At 63.8% G+C, this 15,921-nt stretch overlaps 2 protein-coding genes across 2 annotated transcripts; one reads left to right on the top strand and one right to left on the bottom strand.

Moving 5' to 3' along the window:
* Positions 1-339: 339 nt before the first annotated feature.
* On the top strand, positions 340-5,072 carry SHMT2 (serine hydroxymethyltransferase 2). Its single transcript, XM_040539526.1, has 12 exons — positions 340-482; positions 1,787-1,981; positions 2,089-2,168; positions 2,378-2,578; positions 2,663-2,744; positions 2,942-3,064; positions 3,166-3,305; positions 3,532-3,697; positions 3,777-3,876; positions 4,029-4,184; positions 4,423-4,530; positions 4,648-5,072. Exons 1-12 carry the CDS (start codon positions 459-461, stop codon positions 4,773-4,775), a joined length of 1,503 nt encoding a protein of 500 aa, XP_040395460.1. The 5' UTR covers positions 340-458; the 3' UTR covers positions 4,776-5,072.
* Positions 5,073-5,752: 680 nt separating this feature from the next.
* On the bottom strand, positions 5,753-11,249 carry NDUFA4L2 (NDUFA4 mitochondrial complex associated like 2). The gene is made up of 4 exons (XM_040539591.1): positions 11,093-11,249; positions 7,550-7,638; positions 6,219-6,279; positions 5,753-6,037 (listed from the first exon to the last, which is right to left on the bottom strand). The coding sequence occupies exons 1-4, from the start codon at positions 11,147-11,149 to the stop codon at positions 5,981-5,983; spliced, it is 264 nt and encodes an 87-aa protein (XP_040395525.1). The 5' UTR covers positions 11,150-11,249; the 3' UTR covers positions 5,753-5,980.
* Between the last annotated feature and the right edge of the window lie 4,672 nt (positions 11,250-15,921).

Raw genomic sequence — 15,921 nt, 5'->3', positions numbered from 1 at the left:
CCTGCCGGGAGAGCCCTGCCCACCCCCTAAGCCCCCCAGGGGCCGTGGGGAGGGGGTTCGGGGGGGGGGGGGGGGTCCCTGTCCCCCAGCCCGGCTCCGGAGGGGGCTTCTTCGGATTTTGTTTTGTTTTTTTTTTTAAGAGAAAAATTAAAACGGAGAAAAAAAAAAAAAGAAAGTAAAAAAAATAATTACAAAAAAAAAAAAAAGTAAAATGACAAAAATAAAAAGGAAAAAACGGAAAAGCCTCCGTGCGGCGTGCCGAGCGGCGGATGGGGTGGAAAGGGATTGGGGGGGGGGACCGGCTCCCGCGACCCCCCCCCCGGCGGGAGGGGGCCCAGACCCCGGTTCCCGGCGTGCCCCGCGGTACCGGCAGCCCCTCGGCCCCGCCCCCCGGGGGGCGGGGCAGGGACCGGGGACGGCACCGGGACCCGGCCGGGACCCGCCTGCAGCCGGCCGCGATGTGGCCTCTGCGCCTGGGCACGGTGAGTCGGGGGGGGGGTGGGGGTGCCCTCGGGGGTCCCGTTGCCCGCAGGGAGGTCCCGGTGCTCGAGGGGGGGCTCCTGATGGCCGGGCCCGGTGTTCGGGGGGGCGGGGGGGGGGCCAGTACAGGTGGGGGGTCCGGTGTCTGGGGGGCCCGGTGTATTGGGGGGGGGGGACCCGGTGCCGGGGGGGGGGGCGGTGTTCACGGGGTTGCCGGTTTCCGCAGGGGGTCCCGGTGCTCGGGGGGGTCTCAGTGCTCGGGGGGGTCCCGGTGCACGTGGAGGTGCCGATGCCCGCGGGGGTCCCGATGCCCGCGGGGATCCCGATGCCCGCGGTGGGGGGGGGTCCCGGTGCTCGTTGGGGGTCCAGGTGCTTGTGGGGGTCCCGCTGCCCGCAGGGGGTCCCGGCACGCCCCGCCCCCGTCTCCTCCCCCCATTTTCATCTCGTCCCTTTCAGCCGTGCCCTTTACCCCTCCCCCCCACTGCCCCCTACTCCACCCCCCGCCCCGTGCCCCCCCCTGCCCCCCCCCCGCGACCTTCGCGTCCGTCCCAAAGTCCCCGGCCGCGGTCCCGACCCGGGGGCAGCCGCCGCCGCCGGCCTTGGCCCTGGCCCCTGCCCGACGGGGCGGGACGGGGGCGGCTCCGCGCTGTGCCCCGCTCCGGGGGGGCCGCGGCCCGGCGGGTGATGCAATGGGGCGGCGGCGGTTACATCACCCGGCACCGGGACGGGGCCGCACACGTGCGTGCGGATCCCCCCCCCGGGCACGAAGCCGTCAGTGGGGAACGGGGCTGGGGGTGCGTGGGGTCCCCCCCCCCCAGCACAGATGCCGGGCTCCCCCAGGATCTGTGGGCTCCCCCCCCCCGGCTGACCCAGTGGCTCTGCCAGTTGCCGTTGCGCACCGAAGGGTCCTGGGGTCCCGGTCCCCTGGGGCTGGGGGTCCATCTGTCCCAGTGTCCATCTGTCCCGGGGTCCGTCTGTCCTGGTGGCCCCCCCATCCCACCAGGTGCCCACGTGTACGCACGTGCAGCTTACCCCCCGCATGCGCCCTTGCGTACCCGCAGCAGGTTTTGCTGCCGTTGCTGCTGCTCCTTCACCGGAGCTGCTCCAGCTCTGCCTATGGGCTGGGGTAGCCCCGGGGGGGGTCCCACTTGCCCACACCCACCCTCTGGGGTGGCAGCGGGAGCCAGAGCACCGGGGTCCTGCTCCTCGTGCTGCTGCTCACAGCTCCGAGGGTGCTTCGGGGGTATCGGGGCCTGGCAGCTGCCCGTGACGGGTGGCAACCTCTGAGCCCCCCTGTCCCGTGCAGGCTCTGCAGCGATGCGCCCAGCTGGGTGCTGGCAGCTGGCGAGCGCAGCATGGCACGGCCGCGGCAGCAGCCGTCGGGCACCTGCCTGGCTGGACGGGGCAGGAGAGCCTTGCCGAGAGCGACCCCGAGATGTGGTCCCTGGTCCAGAAGGAGAAGGATCGGCAGTGCCGAGGGCTGGAGCTCATTGCCTCTGAGGTGGAGTAGGGGGTCTGAGGTGGGATAGGGGGTGCTGGGAGCGGGGACGGCAGTGGTCCGTCTCCCATGAGCTGTGGCACCCCGACTCTGAGCCTCTTCTTCCCCAGAATTTCTGCAGCCGGGCAGCGCTGGAGGCCCTGGGCTCCTGCCTCAACAACAAGTACTCGGAGGGATACCCGGGCAAGAGGTAAAGGGGGGGCGTGGGCTCTGGGCTTGGCCAGGGGGTGCTGGCAGCGTCAGGGGTCCTTCTGCAGTCGGGATTCAGCTGCAGGAAGGGTCATAGGGACCCCAGGGCTGGCAGGGGTGTACCAGAAGGGAAGCTCTCCTCTCCCCTAAGGTCCCCAGTGGGGTTCGCAGAGGGGGATACCCTATAATCACCGCCTTTTCCCCCCCCAGGTACTACGGGGGAGCCGAGGTGGTGGACCAGATTGAGCTGCTGTGCGAGCAGCGGGCTCTGGAGGCGTTTGACCTGGACCCTGCCCGCTGGGGCGTGAATGTTCAGCCCTACTCAGGGTCTCCGGCCAACTTTGCAGCCTACACAGCCCTGCTGCAGCCCCACGACCGCCTGATGGGGCTGGACCTGCCTGATGGGGGCCAGTAGGTGCCGGGGTGAGGCAGCTGGGAGTCTGCACCCCTTGGGGGGGTCCCAGCCTCATCTCGCACCTCTGCCTTCCCCCACAGCCTCACACACGGGTACATGTCAGATGTCAAGAGGATCTCAGCCACGTCCATCTTCTTTGAGTCGATGCCCTACAAGCTCGATGTGAGTCAGGGGGGGGCTGGCTGAGCCCCAGCAGTGCCCCTGGGGTGCCTCAGCACCCCTGCCATCCCCTGTCCCACTGCCCCCCTGTGCTACGTCCTTGTGTTGTGCCATGCTCTGTGAGCTCTTGGCCGCGCCGTGCTCAGAGCTGCAAGGGGAGGTGTGTCTCTGTCATCTCTCTGCCTGTCCATCCCTTGCAGCCAGCCACGGGGCTGATCGACTACGACCAGCTGGAGGTGACAGCGCGGCTCTTCCGTCCTCGCCTTGTCATTGCTGGCACCAGTGCGTATGCCCGCCTCATCGACTACGCTCGCATGAAGAAGGTGCGGGGAAGCGGCGCGGTGCCACGGGGACAGGAGCCCTCGCTACCTGGGTGCAGGCGCACCGCAGGGATGGGGCCAGCCCCTGACTGCCACGTCCCCAGGTATGCGAGGAGGTGAAGGCGTACCTGCTGGCGGACATGGCACACATCAGCGGGCTGGTGGCTGCCAAGGCCATCCCGTCGCCCTTTGAGCACGCGGACCTGGTGACCAGCACCACGCACAAGACCCTGCGTGGCGCCAGGTGAGGCCGCATCCCACTGCCATTCCCGGGAAGGCTCCAGCGCCCCGTGGGGGGTGCAAAGCAGAGTTTGATTTTCATGCTCTGTCTGGGGACAGCCCCCGGACCTGGGGCAGGAGGGACGACACCCGGCAGGCCCAGAGCAGCATGGTGACAGCGTTGGTGCTGCACTGGTGCAGAGGGGCCAGGCTGTGCTGGGAGGAGCAGTGCCATGCTCTCTTGCCCGCAGGTCAGGACTCATCTTCTATCGCAAGGGTGTGCGCTCGGTGGATAAGAAGACGGGCAAGGAGACGCTCTATGACCTGGAGGACAGGATCAACTTCGCCGTCTTCCCCTCCCTGCAAGGGGGGCCCCACAACCACGCCATCGCTGCTGTAGCTGTGGCCCTCAAGCAGGTCTGCGGGGGGAGGATCCAGGGCTGGGCTGGGCTGTGCCAGGCCCCATGCTGATGGACGCGGTCTGTCCCCGCCCCAGGCCAGCTCTCCTGCGTTCCGCCAGTACTGCCAGCAGGTGCTGAGGAACGCCAAAGCCATGGCACAGGCGCTGCTGCAGCGCGGGTACACCCTGGTGTCAGGTAGTGCCTCCGTCCTGGCCGCAGGGGACAAGGGGAAGGGGGCTGAGGATGCGGGGGCAGGGCTCTGAAGGTGGCACAGAGGGAGCGGGGCTGCGGGGGGGTTGCAGGGGACAGGGTCTGTCACCACTTACCTTGTGTCCCTTGCTCCCCAGGTGGCACCGACAACCACCTGGTGCTGGTGGACCTGCGGCCCAAGGGCATCGATGGCGCCCGGGCCGAGCGAGTCCTGGAGCTTGTCTCCATCACGGCCAACAAGAACACGTGCCCGGGGGACAAGAGTGCGCTCACGCCGGGAGGGCTGCGCCTGGGTGAGGGACAGGCCTTGTTCTGGGAAGGAGATTCCTGCCCCCACCCAGCCCCTTCCCTGGGGAGGGGTCCCCAGGTTGTTGTCTCTCCAGGGTGTCTCCCTTCCCTTCCACCCCTCTTTGAGGACCCCTTATGGGAAGGGGTCTGGGACCACTTCAGGGACCTTGGGAGCACCTTGGTGGGTTTGGCTCCCGTTGGGTGTACCCCCCGGTGTAGCTCACAGCCCTGATGTGTCCCTAGGGGCCCCCGCGCTGACCTCCCGCCACTTCCGCGAGGAGGATTTCCAGAAAGTGGTGGGATTCATCGATGAAGGCATAGCGCTGGCCCTGGATGTCAAGAGCAAAACCAGTGAGTTAGCAGGGCCCTGGGCTGTGGCTGCGAGTGGGCACCTCTCTGTTTGGGGCAGGATGGGGCTGCTGTGCCCCCCCATGCCCCTCTCACCTGCTCCCCACCTTCTGCACCCAGGCAAGCTCCAGGAGTTCAAGACCTTCTTGCTGCAGGATGCGGAGACGCAGCGGCGCTTGGCAGAGCTGCGCCAGCGTGTGGAGACCTTTGCTCGTGCCTTCCCCATGCCTGGCTTCAGTGACCGCTGAGGGGGGGCTCTTGCCCCTCCTGCCAGGCCTGGACTCTGGGGCGAGGGGGAGCTGAACCCATCCCATGCATTCCCTGCTCTCCTTCGTCCCCACCAGCACCTCTGGGGCTGGGCACCTCCTCTCCCTGGGTGCCCCCCCCATCCTGCTCAGTGTTAGGGTCTAGAGACCAACCAACCCCGTGGGGTAGGACGGGACCAATCCTGGCTTCAGCCTCCTCCCTTCTGCCCGAGGAAGTCTTGCAATTTTCCGTAGGGGAGGTACGCTAATAAAAGTGGGGGCAGAGCCTGCCTGCCTGGAGGTGTGTGGGCTGCACTGAGCTGGGGCTGGAGATGGGGGGAGGACGCGGCCGATGGCATCCCCAGACCCCCAGTCATCACCAGACACGGTCCCAGTGCCCCCAGTTGTCCCCTGTGTCCCTCTCCCCTACCCCAGTGCTCCCCCAGTACCCCTCCCTGTGCCCCTCGTGCCATGGGGTGTGAGGACAGTGGCAGCCCCCATGGTCCTGGCCTGGCTGGAGGTGGCGGAGCCTCGACAGCCCCCCCGCTGCCAGCCCTAGGCACGTCCCGCTCGTCGCTTCCTAAAATCCTGGCCTTTAATTCTCCTTCTTGGCCAAACCAAACAGCACCAGACAGGCCCCCCCCGCCCGTGGCAAAAGCCAGGCCGTGCCGTGTGGCACGTAGGCCCCGGGGCGGGGAACAGGCGCGTGCATGCACTGCGTCTGGTTGTGTTCAACTCCCCCTCCAGCCCTCCTCTTTTTCCTCCCCAGATCTGGCTTCCTGTGGCCTCCCCATGGGCCAGGACCCTCGCGGGGGAGCTCCGGGGGCACCCCTGGAGCGTGGGAGAGCGGAAGCGCGGCGCTGAGGGGTCAGGGCTGGGAACCGCGGCTTCCAGTGGGACGCAAGCCCCCGGCCCTCGCAGGGCATGGGGTGTTGGACTGCTCCTGTGTTGATGGGCCTGGGAAGCCACGAGCCATCCTCCTCGCTCCCCTCAGTGATTTATTTATTACCGGTCTATGTGTTTGATGCAGATGGGGCTGGCGGGAGAGGTGGTGCAAGCAGCAGCTGCTGCAGGGCAGGACAGAGGGGCCTGGAGTGAGGGGGCTTGGTGCAGGGGTCCAGCCTGGTGCTGGGGCTGTTGTGGAGCAGGCCAGCAGTGCTGGGGGGGGTCTGCAGAAGGTGCTGGGGGGGCTGGCACAAGGCAGCAGCTCAGAAGCTGGGCCGGTCCTTCTTGAGGCTCTTGTAGTCGGTGGAAACTGCCATGAACTGAAAAGGGGAGGGGTATGAGCAGGGGTGGGGGCATTCAAGGGCTTGTGCCCCCCTGCCTCCGTCCCAGGGTTGATGCTGTTCCCCACTCTTCCCCAAGCACAGCGTGGTGCTGGTCCCTGAAAGGTGCCTGTGCCCCCACCCCAGAGAGCCAGGCCCCCCAGTTCACCCCAGTGCTCACTTTATACTGGTCCGTGGGGCCCAGCTTATTCCAGGGTTCAGGGTTATTTTTTCGGTCCCAGCTGCAAGAAGTGATGGGGCTGTCAGCACCTGTAAAGGGAGGGGTAGGGCCCCACAGACACCCACTCCCCATTTCACCCCCATGGGTGCCCCCAGCCCTATCTCCGTGCAGGGCTAATCCTGGACACCATCATTGCGTCTGCTGTGCCGGTGGGTCAGGGGCTCCGACTGGCTTCTGACCAAGGAGGAAACGTTCTGTCCTGCCCCGGGGGGGTTGCAGAAGGCCAGCAGAGCCATGGGATGGGACCCTGGAGAAAGCAGCTCCTGTCCTCTCCCTCCCTCCCTCCCCCTGCAATCCGCTGGTGTTGGCCAAGAGCAGAATTTTCCATCTCGGAAGATGCGTGTGCTGGGGCAGGGAGGGGGGAGCTGCGCTGCGATTGCGGACCCCTGGAGCTGTTTAGTGGCATTAATGTGCTGGGCGGGCTGCTGTTGTTTTATCCCCCCCCCCCCCCCCCCTTGACAAACACGTGCACACCCCTGCGCTTCCACCATCAAAGACAAGGTGCCTGGATCTGCTAATTGCTGAGCTAAGTACCCTGGGCAGCTGGCATCAAATTAAATCAATGAGCGTTTTACCCGGAGCAAACAAATATTAGATAGGCATTAGACAGCGTGGGGCTGCAGGGACCGTGGGCCACTCAGTTATAAGGAAAAAAAAAAAATTGCCTCGCACGCCGCAGCGTGCCTGCCTTTCCCTATGCCAATCCATCCAGCCTCTGTTCCTCATCAATCTATCCTTACACCTCGTCTTCCTCCCCTTCGCCATTCGTCCTTGCATGGTTTTTTATCTGCCTAGCCACCCCTCCAACCTCGCACCCCAGCCCTTCAGCAGCCAGCTGTCCCGCTGTTTTCGCAGCCCTCTCTCTCTCTGGCCCTCTGTCAATCCATCCAGCCCCACGCTGTGTGTCTGTCTGTCTGTCCATCCATCCATCAGTCGCACGCTGCTGTTATCTGCCTCGTCACTCCTGCGCCCACCCTGCTCTCTGCCCTTCCTCGGAACGTGCCCGTCTCCCGCTCCCCTCCCTGCGTCCCCCAGCTGCCGGTGCTATTCCTGGAGCAGCAGGGCTGGAGCGGGCCTTGAGGCAACCCCAAGCAGGGGCAGGGCAGGCAGTGCCTCGGCTTCCCTCGTCCCCCGGTGCTGCTGGTCCGTGCCCACCCCTTGGAGCCCCCCACAGAGGTGTCTGAGCAGGGGGGAGCACCTTGCGGACCCCCCCCCCCCAGCGCTGTGCCGGGTGCATGGTGCATGTGGGCTGTGTGCCGGCACCCCCATACCTGACGTCCGGGCTGTACAGGGCCAGCCTGAGCAAGTACAGCACAGCGCTGCCCAGTCCAACACTGATGAAGCCAATGAGGGGAACGAGCTGCAGAGAGAGAGAGAAAAATGAAAAATACCCCAATAAAATGAATATTTATCAGGCCGACTGGAGAGTGAAAGGGAGAGCTGACACACTGGGAGATTTACAGGGGAAATATGGCAGAGCAATCCTGTAGCTGGGCTGCAGTACACAGTGTAGCTGTCAGCTTGAGTGACTGAATTAAAAGAGGGAGAGAAAAATCGGCTCATGTTGGAGAGGAATTGGGTTTAGAATGAGAAATCACTTCCCCGCTGCCGGCCTGGCACCATGCTCACCAGCATAGCTGAGGGTACCTGCACCTCGCTGGCGGTGCCCCCCAGGACATGGGGTCCCTTCGGTCTGCAGGCAGGGCATGGACCCCCACCCCAGCAAGCTACCCCCCCGCAGGTCCAGCACCCGGTGTCCTCCTGTCCCATATCCCTGCCAAGCACAGGACAGCCGGGGCTGCATCCCCTGCTGCTGCTGCTGAGGTGCTGCATTCACTGTGCTGTGCTGCTGGGTGCAAGGCAGGGCTCGGAGAAGCGGTAACTGCGTGGGGGGGCACTCAGCCACCCCCTTGGTGCTGCCCTGGCCACCATGGCAGGGGTCCCTGCAAGCAGCCCCCCCCAAGGCAGGGCTTTCATCTCGCCACTGCAGGGTGAGTGGCTCCATCTCCTCGTCTCCGCTCCCCCCTCCTCGTGCTGCCAATCCCCAGTGCCCAGGGGGACGCGGCCTCAATTGGAGCTGAGACGCAGCAGCTCTGACCTCCCCCAGATTGCTGTGGCCCCCGCGCCAGGGAAGACGGTCGGAGTGTAATGAACCTCCTGCCAACCTGTGCCCCTGGGAAGGCAAACACGGCCGGCGCCTCGCCGTGCCCATTAGTGGCAGCGCGGGAGCGGGGGCCGGCGGTGCACAGCGAGCGCCTCACGCTCAGCGCAGTTTGCATTGCCAGCACCTGAGCTCTTGGGTTATATCTGCAGTGCTGTTTGGCAGCTTGAGCTCTCAGTGAGTGTCTCCGAACCCCCACCCGCCCACCCACTGTGTGTGACTCAGTTTCCCCACCTGGATGAGGCTGGGGGGTTGGCCGGGGGGGGATTCCAAAACACAAAAAACAGGATCCAGCTGAACCTCCCTGGGCTGTTCTCCACCAAGCACCCCCACAGGGAAGGTGTCTTGTGGGGAAGGCACCTTGACATAAAATGTCTCCCACTCCACACAGGCTCCCTGCCTGCCCCTTGGTCCTAGTTGGCCACCCCGCATCCTTCCCAATGTCCCTGCATGGCCCACATCCTGCTCTGCAGCGCCAAAGCCCAAGCCAAGCAGCACGCCGCGCTCTTGCCCGGCAGATGCCGGTGCCGATTCAGGAGGTTAGAGGCATCAGCAGATAATGATCTTTTGCGCTGTGTGCGGCCAGGTGCCAAGAGGATCTGGCAGTAGCCACTACCCAGCCGCGCCGGCTAATCAAGAAGAACTCCACAGCGCCGGGAATTGCAGTGTCTGTTGGAGGAGATTCGGGGCGACGGATCCGTCTCACCATCTGCTGCTGACACCTTCTGGGTAATTAATGCCTGGGAAGAATTAAAGGTAGGGGGAGCAGGGGGACCAGGCTTGTGGCAGGCAAGGGGGCTACAGAGTTCTGGGAACAGCCTCCTCCATGCACATGGAAATAAATAAGACGTTACGAGTTTGACCTTAAGCATACAGAGAGTTAAAATGCTGCTTGTGGGCATGCATTTGTGGGGCTGAGCTGCCCAGGAGTGTTTGCCCCTTAACCCTAATGGTGGGAGCTGCAGATGGCCATGTCCAGAGTGAGGCACATGTGCCCCAGGACCTCATGCACCCCCAGCCCTGCCACAGCCACCACCCGCACCTCGCCGTGAGCCTGTGGACAGCCAGAGCCAGCACTGACAGAGCAGGGACCTGGCCCTCGTCCCACCGCACTGGCTGCAAAAGCAATGGGAAGGAGAAAGCAAATGTGTGCAGGTGCCAGGTGAGGCGAGGGCACTGGGCTGAGCAGCTCATGCCAGGGGTTCTTCGCACCAGCCCCAGCACCTGTGGCAGGTCCGCATGCAAAGGCGAGCAGCCGGAGTGATGCCCGGTGGTGTGGGCAGCATGCCCGTGGCACTTGTCCTGCCAGGGCTCCCGTACCTCACCGGTACCAGGCTCCTTGGGCACAGCAAGGCCGTCGCTCACTGCCAGGCGGGTGGGCAGTGGGGGGGCTCTGCTGCAAGGTGAGAGCCCCGATGTACATGCCAGGGTGGTCACGTGTGAAGAATGACGTCTCAGAAACTGCCACAGCAACTTGTGCTGGCACCAGCCCTGCGGGACGGCTGCAGGTGCTTCAGGCACGGGCATCCAGGCCCACCGCCCCTCCCACATGCTGCTCGGGGACCCTGCTGCACCCCCTCAAGCCATGCACAAATCTCTGCCTGACAGCTGCAGACACCGCAGTGGGGCATGAGCAGAAAAGCCTCAAATCCCTGTCCTGCAGCTGTGCTGCAAAGCCGGCACGAGAGACCTGGCCCTTGCTGCACACCCGCGCTTTCACGGCAGTTGCAGAATCACCCGGGCATCCTCCATCACGGGAGAGGCCCCAGCCTCCCGCGCCTCCTGCCTGGCCACCAGCCTCCCGCCACCGGAGCCGGCCTGGTGCTCGGCCACGGCTCATCATCCTTTCCAGCCTGGCAGCTCTGCCTCCCCACAAACCCGACTGCCAAGCGCTTACGTGACTTCCAGCCCGGCGCCGGCAGCTCGTCAACCCTCCGCAGGTCACCAGCCCCTGACAGGATGCAGGGTGGATACCGGGGACCCTCTGGCAGGGGCTCTGCCATGGGGGGACCTTCCTGGCAGGGTAGGGACACACAACTGTGGTCCTCTTGGAGGGTCTGTAAGGTTTCGGTGGCAGGGAATGGGGAAGGCTGGAAGGACAGGAGCTGGCACATCAAACCTGGGCTGTGGGGGCTGGCCAGCAGCACGCTCAGCTTCCATTCCCACCCTCTTCCAAAGACCCCCCCCGGAGCAGGGAGCAGTGCCCTCCGTCCACCCACGCAGCTGCCAGTGAGTGTGGCTGGATACAAATGCCTCCACGCGCACAAAGCCCACCCCTGCTGCACCCCAACGGCACTGGACGTGGGTGGCTCACCTGTGGGGCACAGACAGGACCCCCCAGCACCTGTGGGATGCTGCAGGAGGCAGGCGGGCCAAGTGCAAGCGGGCAGCGGGCGAGCGGGGGGCAGCCCTGGGATGGCACAGGGAGGGCAGAGGAGGCTGAGAAGAGGTTTGGGGTGGAAGCGGAGCTGGAGAAGGGAGCAGTGGGTGGAGGAGGAATAAGGGATAAGAGGAGAAGGGTGAGGGTAGGTGCAGGGCACACGTCCCAGGGGAGGGAAGGGGGAGATGGAGAGGTAAGGGCCAAGGGGTCTGGGAGGAGGTGAGGGGCAGAAGGATGCAGGGAATCCGGCCGGAGGGGCGATGGGGGACTCACTCCGGGGTGCCGCTTGACGTGCCGGGAGAACATGGCTCCGAGCAGGGGGCCCTTCATGGCAAGGGAGCGGGACCGGAGGTCTGGTTGTGGTGCGAGGCTCCGAGTGCTGGCCGAGGATGGAGGAGGGCAGGACACACGGGGAGGCGTCTGCAGCAGGGCTGGGAGGGACGGGGCGGGACGGGGATCCCAGCCCAGGGGCAGCAAGCTGGAAGCGGGCAGCTGAGCATCCACTGTGGAGCCCCAGCCACGCTCTGCCCCTTCCAGCAACTCCTGTACTGAGCTGCCACCACTGGGTTAGTGACCAGCTTTGGGTCTGGGTTCTCCACAACACCCCCTAGATGCCCTCCCCCAGCACTTGTGCCTCAGTTTCCCTGTCTGGATGAGGGGCCAGCCCCTCTCCTCCACATACAAAGCCCTCCCAGGTTGCTCGGCACCTTTGTGCTAGGGCGAAAGATGAGTTGTGTGATTTGTTATGACAACTTCTCCGATGTTTGCTGCCTCCCCTCAGCACCCCCCGCCACCCTCCCCTTTATGATAAATGACATAACACCCAATTTACATTTAGCAATGCAAATCTCCCTGGCAGTAACAGATGCTGCTGTGCATATGGAAACCAGTTATTTGTACCCATTGGCTCTTAACAAAAGACTGGGGAGATTGGCGGAGCAGGCAGCCCAGCGCAGCAGGCAGGGACGTTGCATTCATCCCCATGGCTGCTGGCCACATCCTGCCCTGCAGCGGCCGAGCCCCGTGGCTCCTCGGGGCACAGAGCGCGTGCCAGTGTCCCTTCTGCATGTGATGGGCACAGGCTGGTCCCCGACATGCACCCCCTTCTGCTGGGGGCCAGCACCCCCATATCCCCCCAGCCCAGCCTTGGCTGGCGCATGCACAGAGCTCTGCTGCCACCCCTCCGCACAGCCCAGCTCTGCCACGTCCACTCCATCCTCACCTCCTTTCTCTCAGCAAAGTCTAAAAGGACAAAGGGGAGAAACTTCTCTGGAGCTTGTGGAAATAAATAAACGAGCCCTGAATCACAGCCAGCAGCGCCGTGTTGAGGCCTTTGTTGATATAATTAGAGTTTTGAAATGGGATTGATTAAGTGCCACTCCCCAAGACAGAGTGCATCCTGCCCTCGGCAGAGGAGCGCTCGCGTCCTTCGCTGCCTTCCTCTGCCAGCGACTGCTGTGGTGCAGGGACGGTGGCATGGGGTGCGTGCGTGTGCAGGGTTGGGGCAGAGCTGTGCGGGAGGGTTTGTGATGGGGCATGTGCGCGCATGTTGCAAGGGTGACCCTGCAGGCACCGCTGGGATCCCCTTGGCAGGGAGGAGGTACTCGGCGGGGTGTCGAGTGGGCACGTAGCAGTGTTAGGACGCTGGTGGGTCCTGACCCCATCAGAGCCAGGGCTGCTCTGGAGCACCCCGCAAGCTCCGAGCTCCCTGCAGACAAGCCCAGGACTTCCCCTGGAGAAGCAGTGGGATTCCCTGCCTGCAAAGCCCAGCTGCCTCCATGCTCATTAATGATTATAATTAAGAGACCATTTAATTCTGTGCCGCACTTCTCTCTTCCATGGTGATTAGAGCTCGTGCCCTGCTGCTCAGGCACTCTCCTGGGTGCTGCAAACCCACCCCTGTGACAGCGGCCATCTCAAGGGGCTTGGCCCTGCCGAGTGCTGGAAGGATGCCAGCACGCCCCCCCCTCCCCCCCCCCCCAGGAGGGAGACACCATAAATCCAAGCAGATAGAAACCTTTTGAGCGCTTCATGGCTGCTCCTGCCTGGCACCATGCGGAGCGGAAGGGTCGGAGCTTTGAGGGGTGGACCAAGCCCTCAAATACTTCCTCAAGAGACAAGAATTACAGCCCCCGACCTCAGTGAGCAGGCACATGCAGGGACACACACGTGCAGATGCAGAGCTGCACGGACGTGCGCTCACACCTCCCTGTGCACAGACACCCTCCCCCCCCCCCGCCCCGCCTGTGCTGCTGCACCCACCTGTCTGTGTGCACATTTGTGCACAGACACATGCACACCCCTGCCCCGATCCCAACAGGTGTGCATGACCACAGGGACACTAACACACATTTATGGGCAGGACGCAGGCTTGCACACGCACCAACACACAATCCCATGTGTGCCAGTGCAGTCCCAGACCCTATAGAAGGGCTCTCCGGTACAGCCTGGTCAGGGAAAGCAGCTGAGACAAACAGGGTGGGGGGAACGGGGGGAGCCGCCAGGCCTTGGTGATGCTGCTCGCAGCTGCTGCGGCGGGTATTTTACAGCCACTCCAAAAATATTATTCAAGATGAAGGAGAATCACGGCTGCTGCGAGCGAGCGCAGGGCCGTCGCGGGGAATTTATCATCCCGAATTGGGTGCCCCCCCTGCAACGCCGTGGTGATGAAGTGCTTCATTAATGGGAGATGCTGCAGCTTGGGGCTGAACGTGCCTGCACCTGAGCGTGCTGTTTCCTCCAGCTCCCAGCCTTGGCACTCAGCCCCCCCCCCCCAATCCCCGCATGCCTCCCCCAGCACCCAGCCAGCTCCACACCCCCTCCCCACCCCACAGCCTCCTCACTGCCCCCCTAGCCCCACACCTGGCCCCCATTTGTTGCTCCCCAGGCAGACCCCCCACACCCAGCAAAGAGCAGACCCCCCAGACCTCCTGTGGGGGTGACACAGGGTTGCACACACCCCCCCCCCCCCCCCGCCCCAAGAATAGGGTCATACCCCTCTGATAATTAGGCCCTTCCCCTTTTTAGGGGGCTGGATGGAGCCACACGGCGCTGCTCGTGCCAAAGCTGTAAATCTCCCTGGCTTTTGGCCGGGGCGCAATGGAAACCATCATAAAAAATTCATATCATCTAAAGCAAACAAACAATAAACAAACAGCCAATAATTAAATGGTGAATTAACGGGATATATTTCATAGCCCCACAGAGGCGTGCTGTAGGACAAGCCTCAGCATGGGCAGAAGGGGCTGGGTGCTGTGGGTCCCAGATCCTTGCAGGGAGAGGAGGCGGCCAGGGGGACGGGGACAGGAACAGGTTGAGGGGACTGGCAAGGGGGGGTGTGGGGGGACAGGGGCTGAAGGAGCAGCTCCGCAAAGGGCATCACCGCCAGCACTGTTGCAACATGTCATGATGGATTGCACAGCCAGGTAACGGTGGGGCAACCTCGCCCCTTCCTCCCTGCCACGCTGGGATTGTCCCACATCTCCTCCTGTTGAGTGTGATGTCATGCCCATGCCGTGATGCCACTGATCTCTATGACATCATGACCGCCCCCCCCCCCCCCCCCTTGCTCCCCCATGTGCTTGCCCTGGCTGCAGTGTGCATCTGAGCACGCCTGTCTGCCAGCACCCAGGGCTGGCCCCGGTGCCATCCATCACCCAACACAGGCACACATCATTTATAGCTGGCACCTTCATTTACAGGGCTATTATCATCCTAATTCCCTCCATTAATCACAGGGCACTGTGTGATGAGCACCAGGAAAGCCGATCCCTGACCCACAACTGCTGGAGGATTTGGGGCACCACCCTAATAACTTGGGACCCCAAACCCCCCAAGATATTGCAAGCGTCAGCTGAGACAAACCCCCTCCTTGTCCCCAGAGACCCAGCCATGGGCCTGCAGGGTGCAGCCGGGGTGCTGAGGGGGCGTCCAGTACCGCAGGCAGGGGCTCCAGGATGGCAGTGGGCAGGTTGCCGCTTCTGTGGCTGCTGGAGGCGTTTCCTGGAACCGACCCTGCAATTAACCACCGCCTTGGTCTTGTCCTGCAATATCGATTTTTATTTTCTTTTTATTTATTTATTTTTTTTCTTTCCATAAGTCTCTAAAGAAAAGCCCAAGCCCAGAGCTGTGATTTCCAAAGCATGTTTTATAAATAACCGGGGTCGCCAGCTGCCAATTGCTGTAATGCTGCCTCGATACAATTTAATAAACATAATAGCCTCTTCCTTCATCGTGACAAAGACACTGGTGGGGCCGGAGCTGTGCCAATCAGCGGCGCACGTGGCCGAGGCGTGCACGATGGTGCGGAGCGTGCCCGGCCGATGCACGGGGACACGCGTGTGCCCAACCCGACACCCGCAGCATCCCCGCCGAGCTGCTGCCGACCCACGCGGGACCGTGGCACGGGCACGACCCCAACCTCTGCACCCCTCAGGCGTGCGCCCCGGGGCTGCGTGCTCTTGCATGAGCAGCCCACGCGTGTCCGCGGCCCCGCTGCCCGCCGTGGGGCGTCCCGGGCCCGTCGGGAGTCCTGCGGCGCCCTCTCGTGGCGCACAGCTCCAAGGACCCGACCCCCCTCCGGTCCCCGCCTTGGTCCCCCCCAGCCCCACTGAGTGATGCCAGCGACGCCCAAATCAATTCCCATCCCCGCCAGGACACGGCGCGAAGGCGACAAATCACGGCTGCTGCTCCGCAGCCCCAGCACCTCATTTTTCTTGTTGAACTCCCTAATAAGAAATCAATGGCAGACGCTGCGCTCCTGATGCGTCTCTGTCGGGACGGGCGGCATTGGGTCGTTGACACCCCCCCCCCCCCCAGTTCTCTGATCCCCCCACCAAACCCCAGCTCTGGCGGGGAACAGAGCAGATGCCCCGTTCTTTCCAGGAGCCCCCACCCTTCCCCTGGCTGCCTCAGGGCTCCTCGCACCCATGCGCCCTGGGTGCATTCGGTGCTGCATGCAATGCACGGGGCTGAGCCAGCTCCTGCCCGCAGAGCAGAGCCCCGGGCAGTGCTTCAAGCAGGTGCACCCCATCCTTCTGCAGCCTTAGGGTGCCTCTGGGTCCCTGAAATATCTCGGGGGGGGGCAAACCCCAACCTTCAGG

This window comes from Cygnus olor, chromosome 29 (genome assembly GCF_009769625.2).
Source record: "Cygnus olor isolate bCygOlo1 chromosome 29, bCygOlo1.pri.v2, whole genome shotgun sequence".
In the NCBI taxonomy this organism is placed as follows: Eukaryota; Metazoa; Chordata; class Aves; order Anseriformes; family Anatidae; genus Cygnus; species Cygnus olor.
This window is presented reverse-complemented; position numbering and strand designations above follow the sequence as displayed.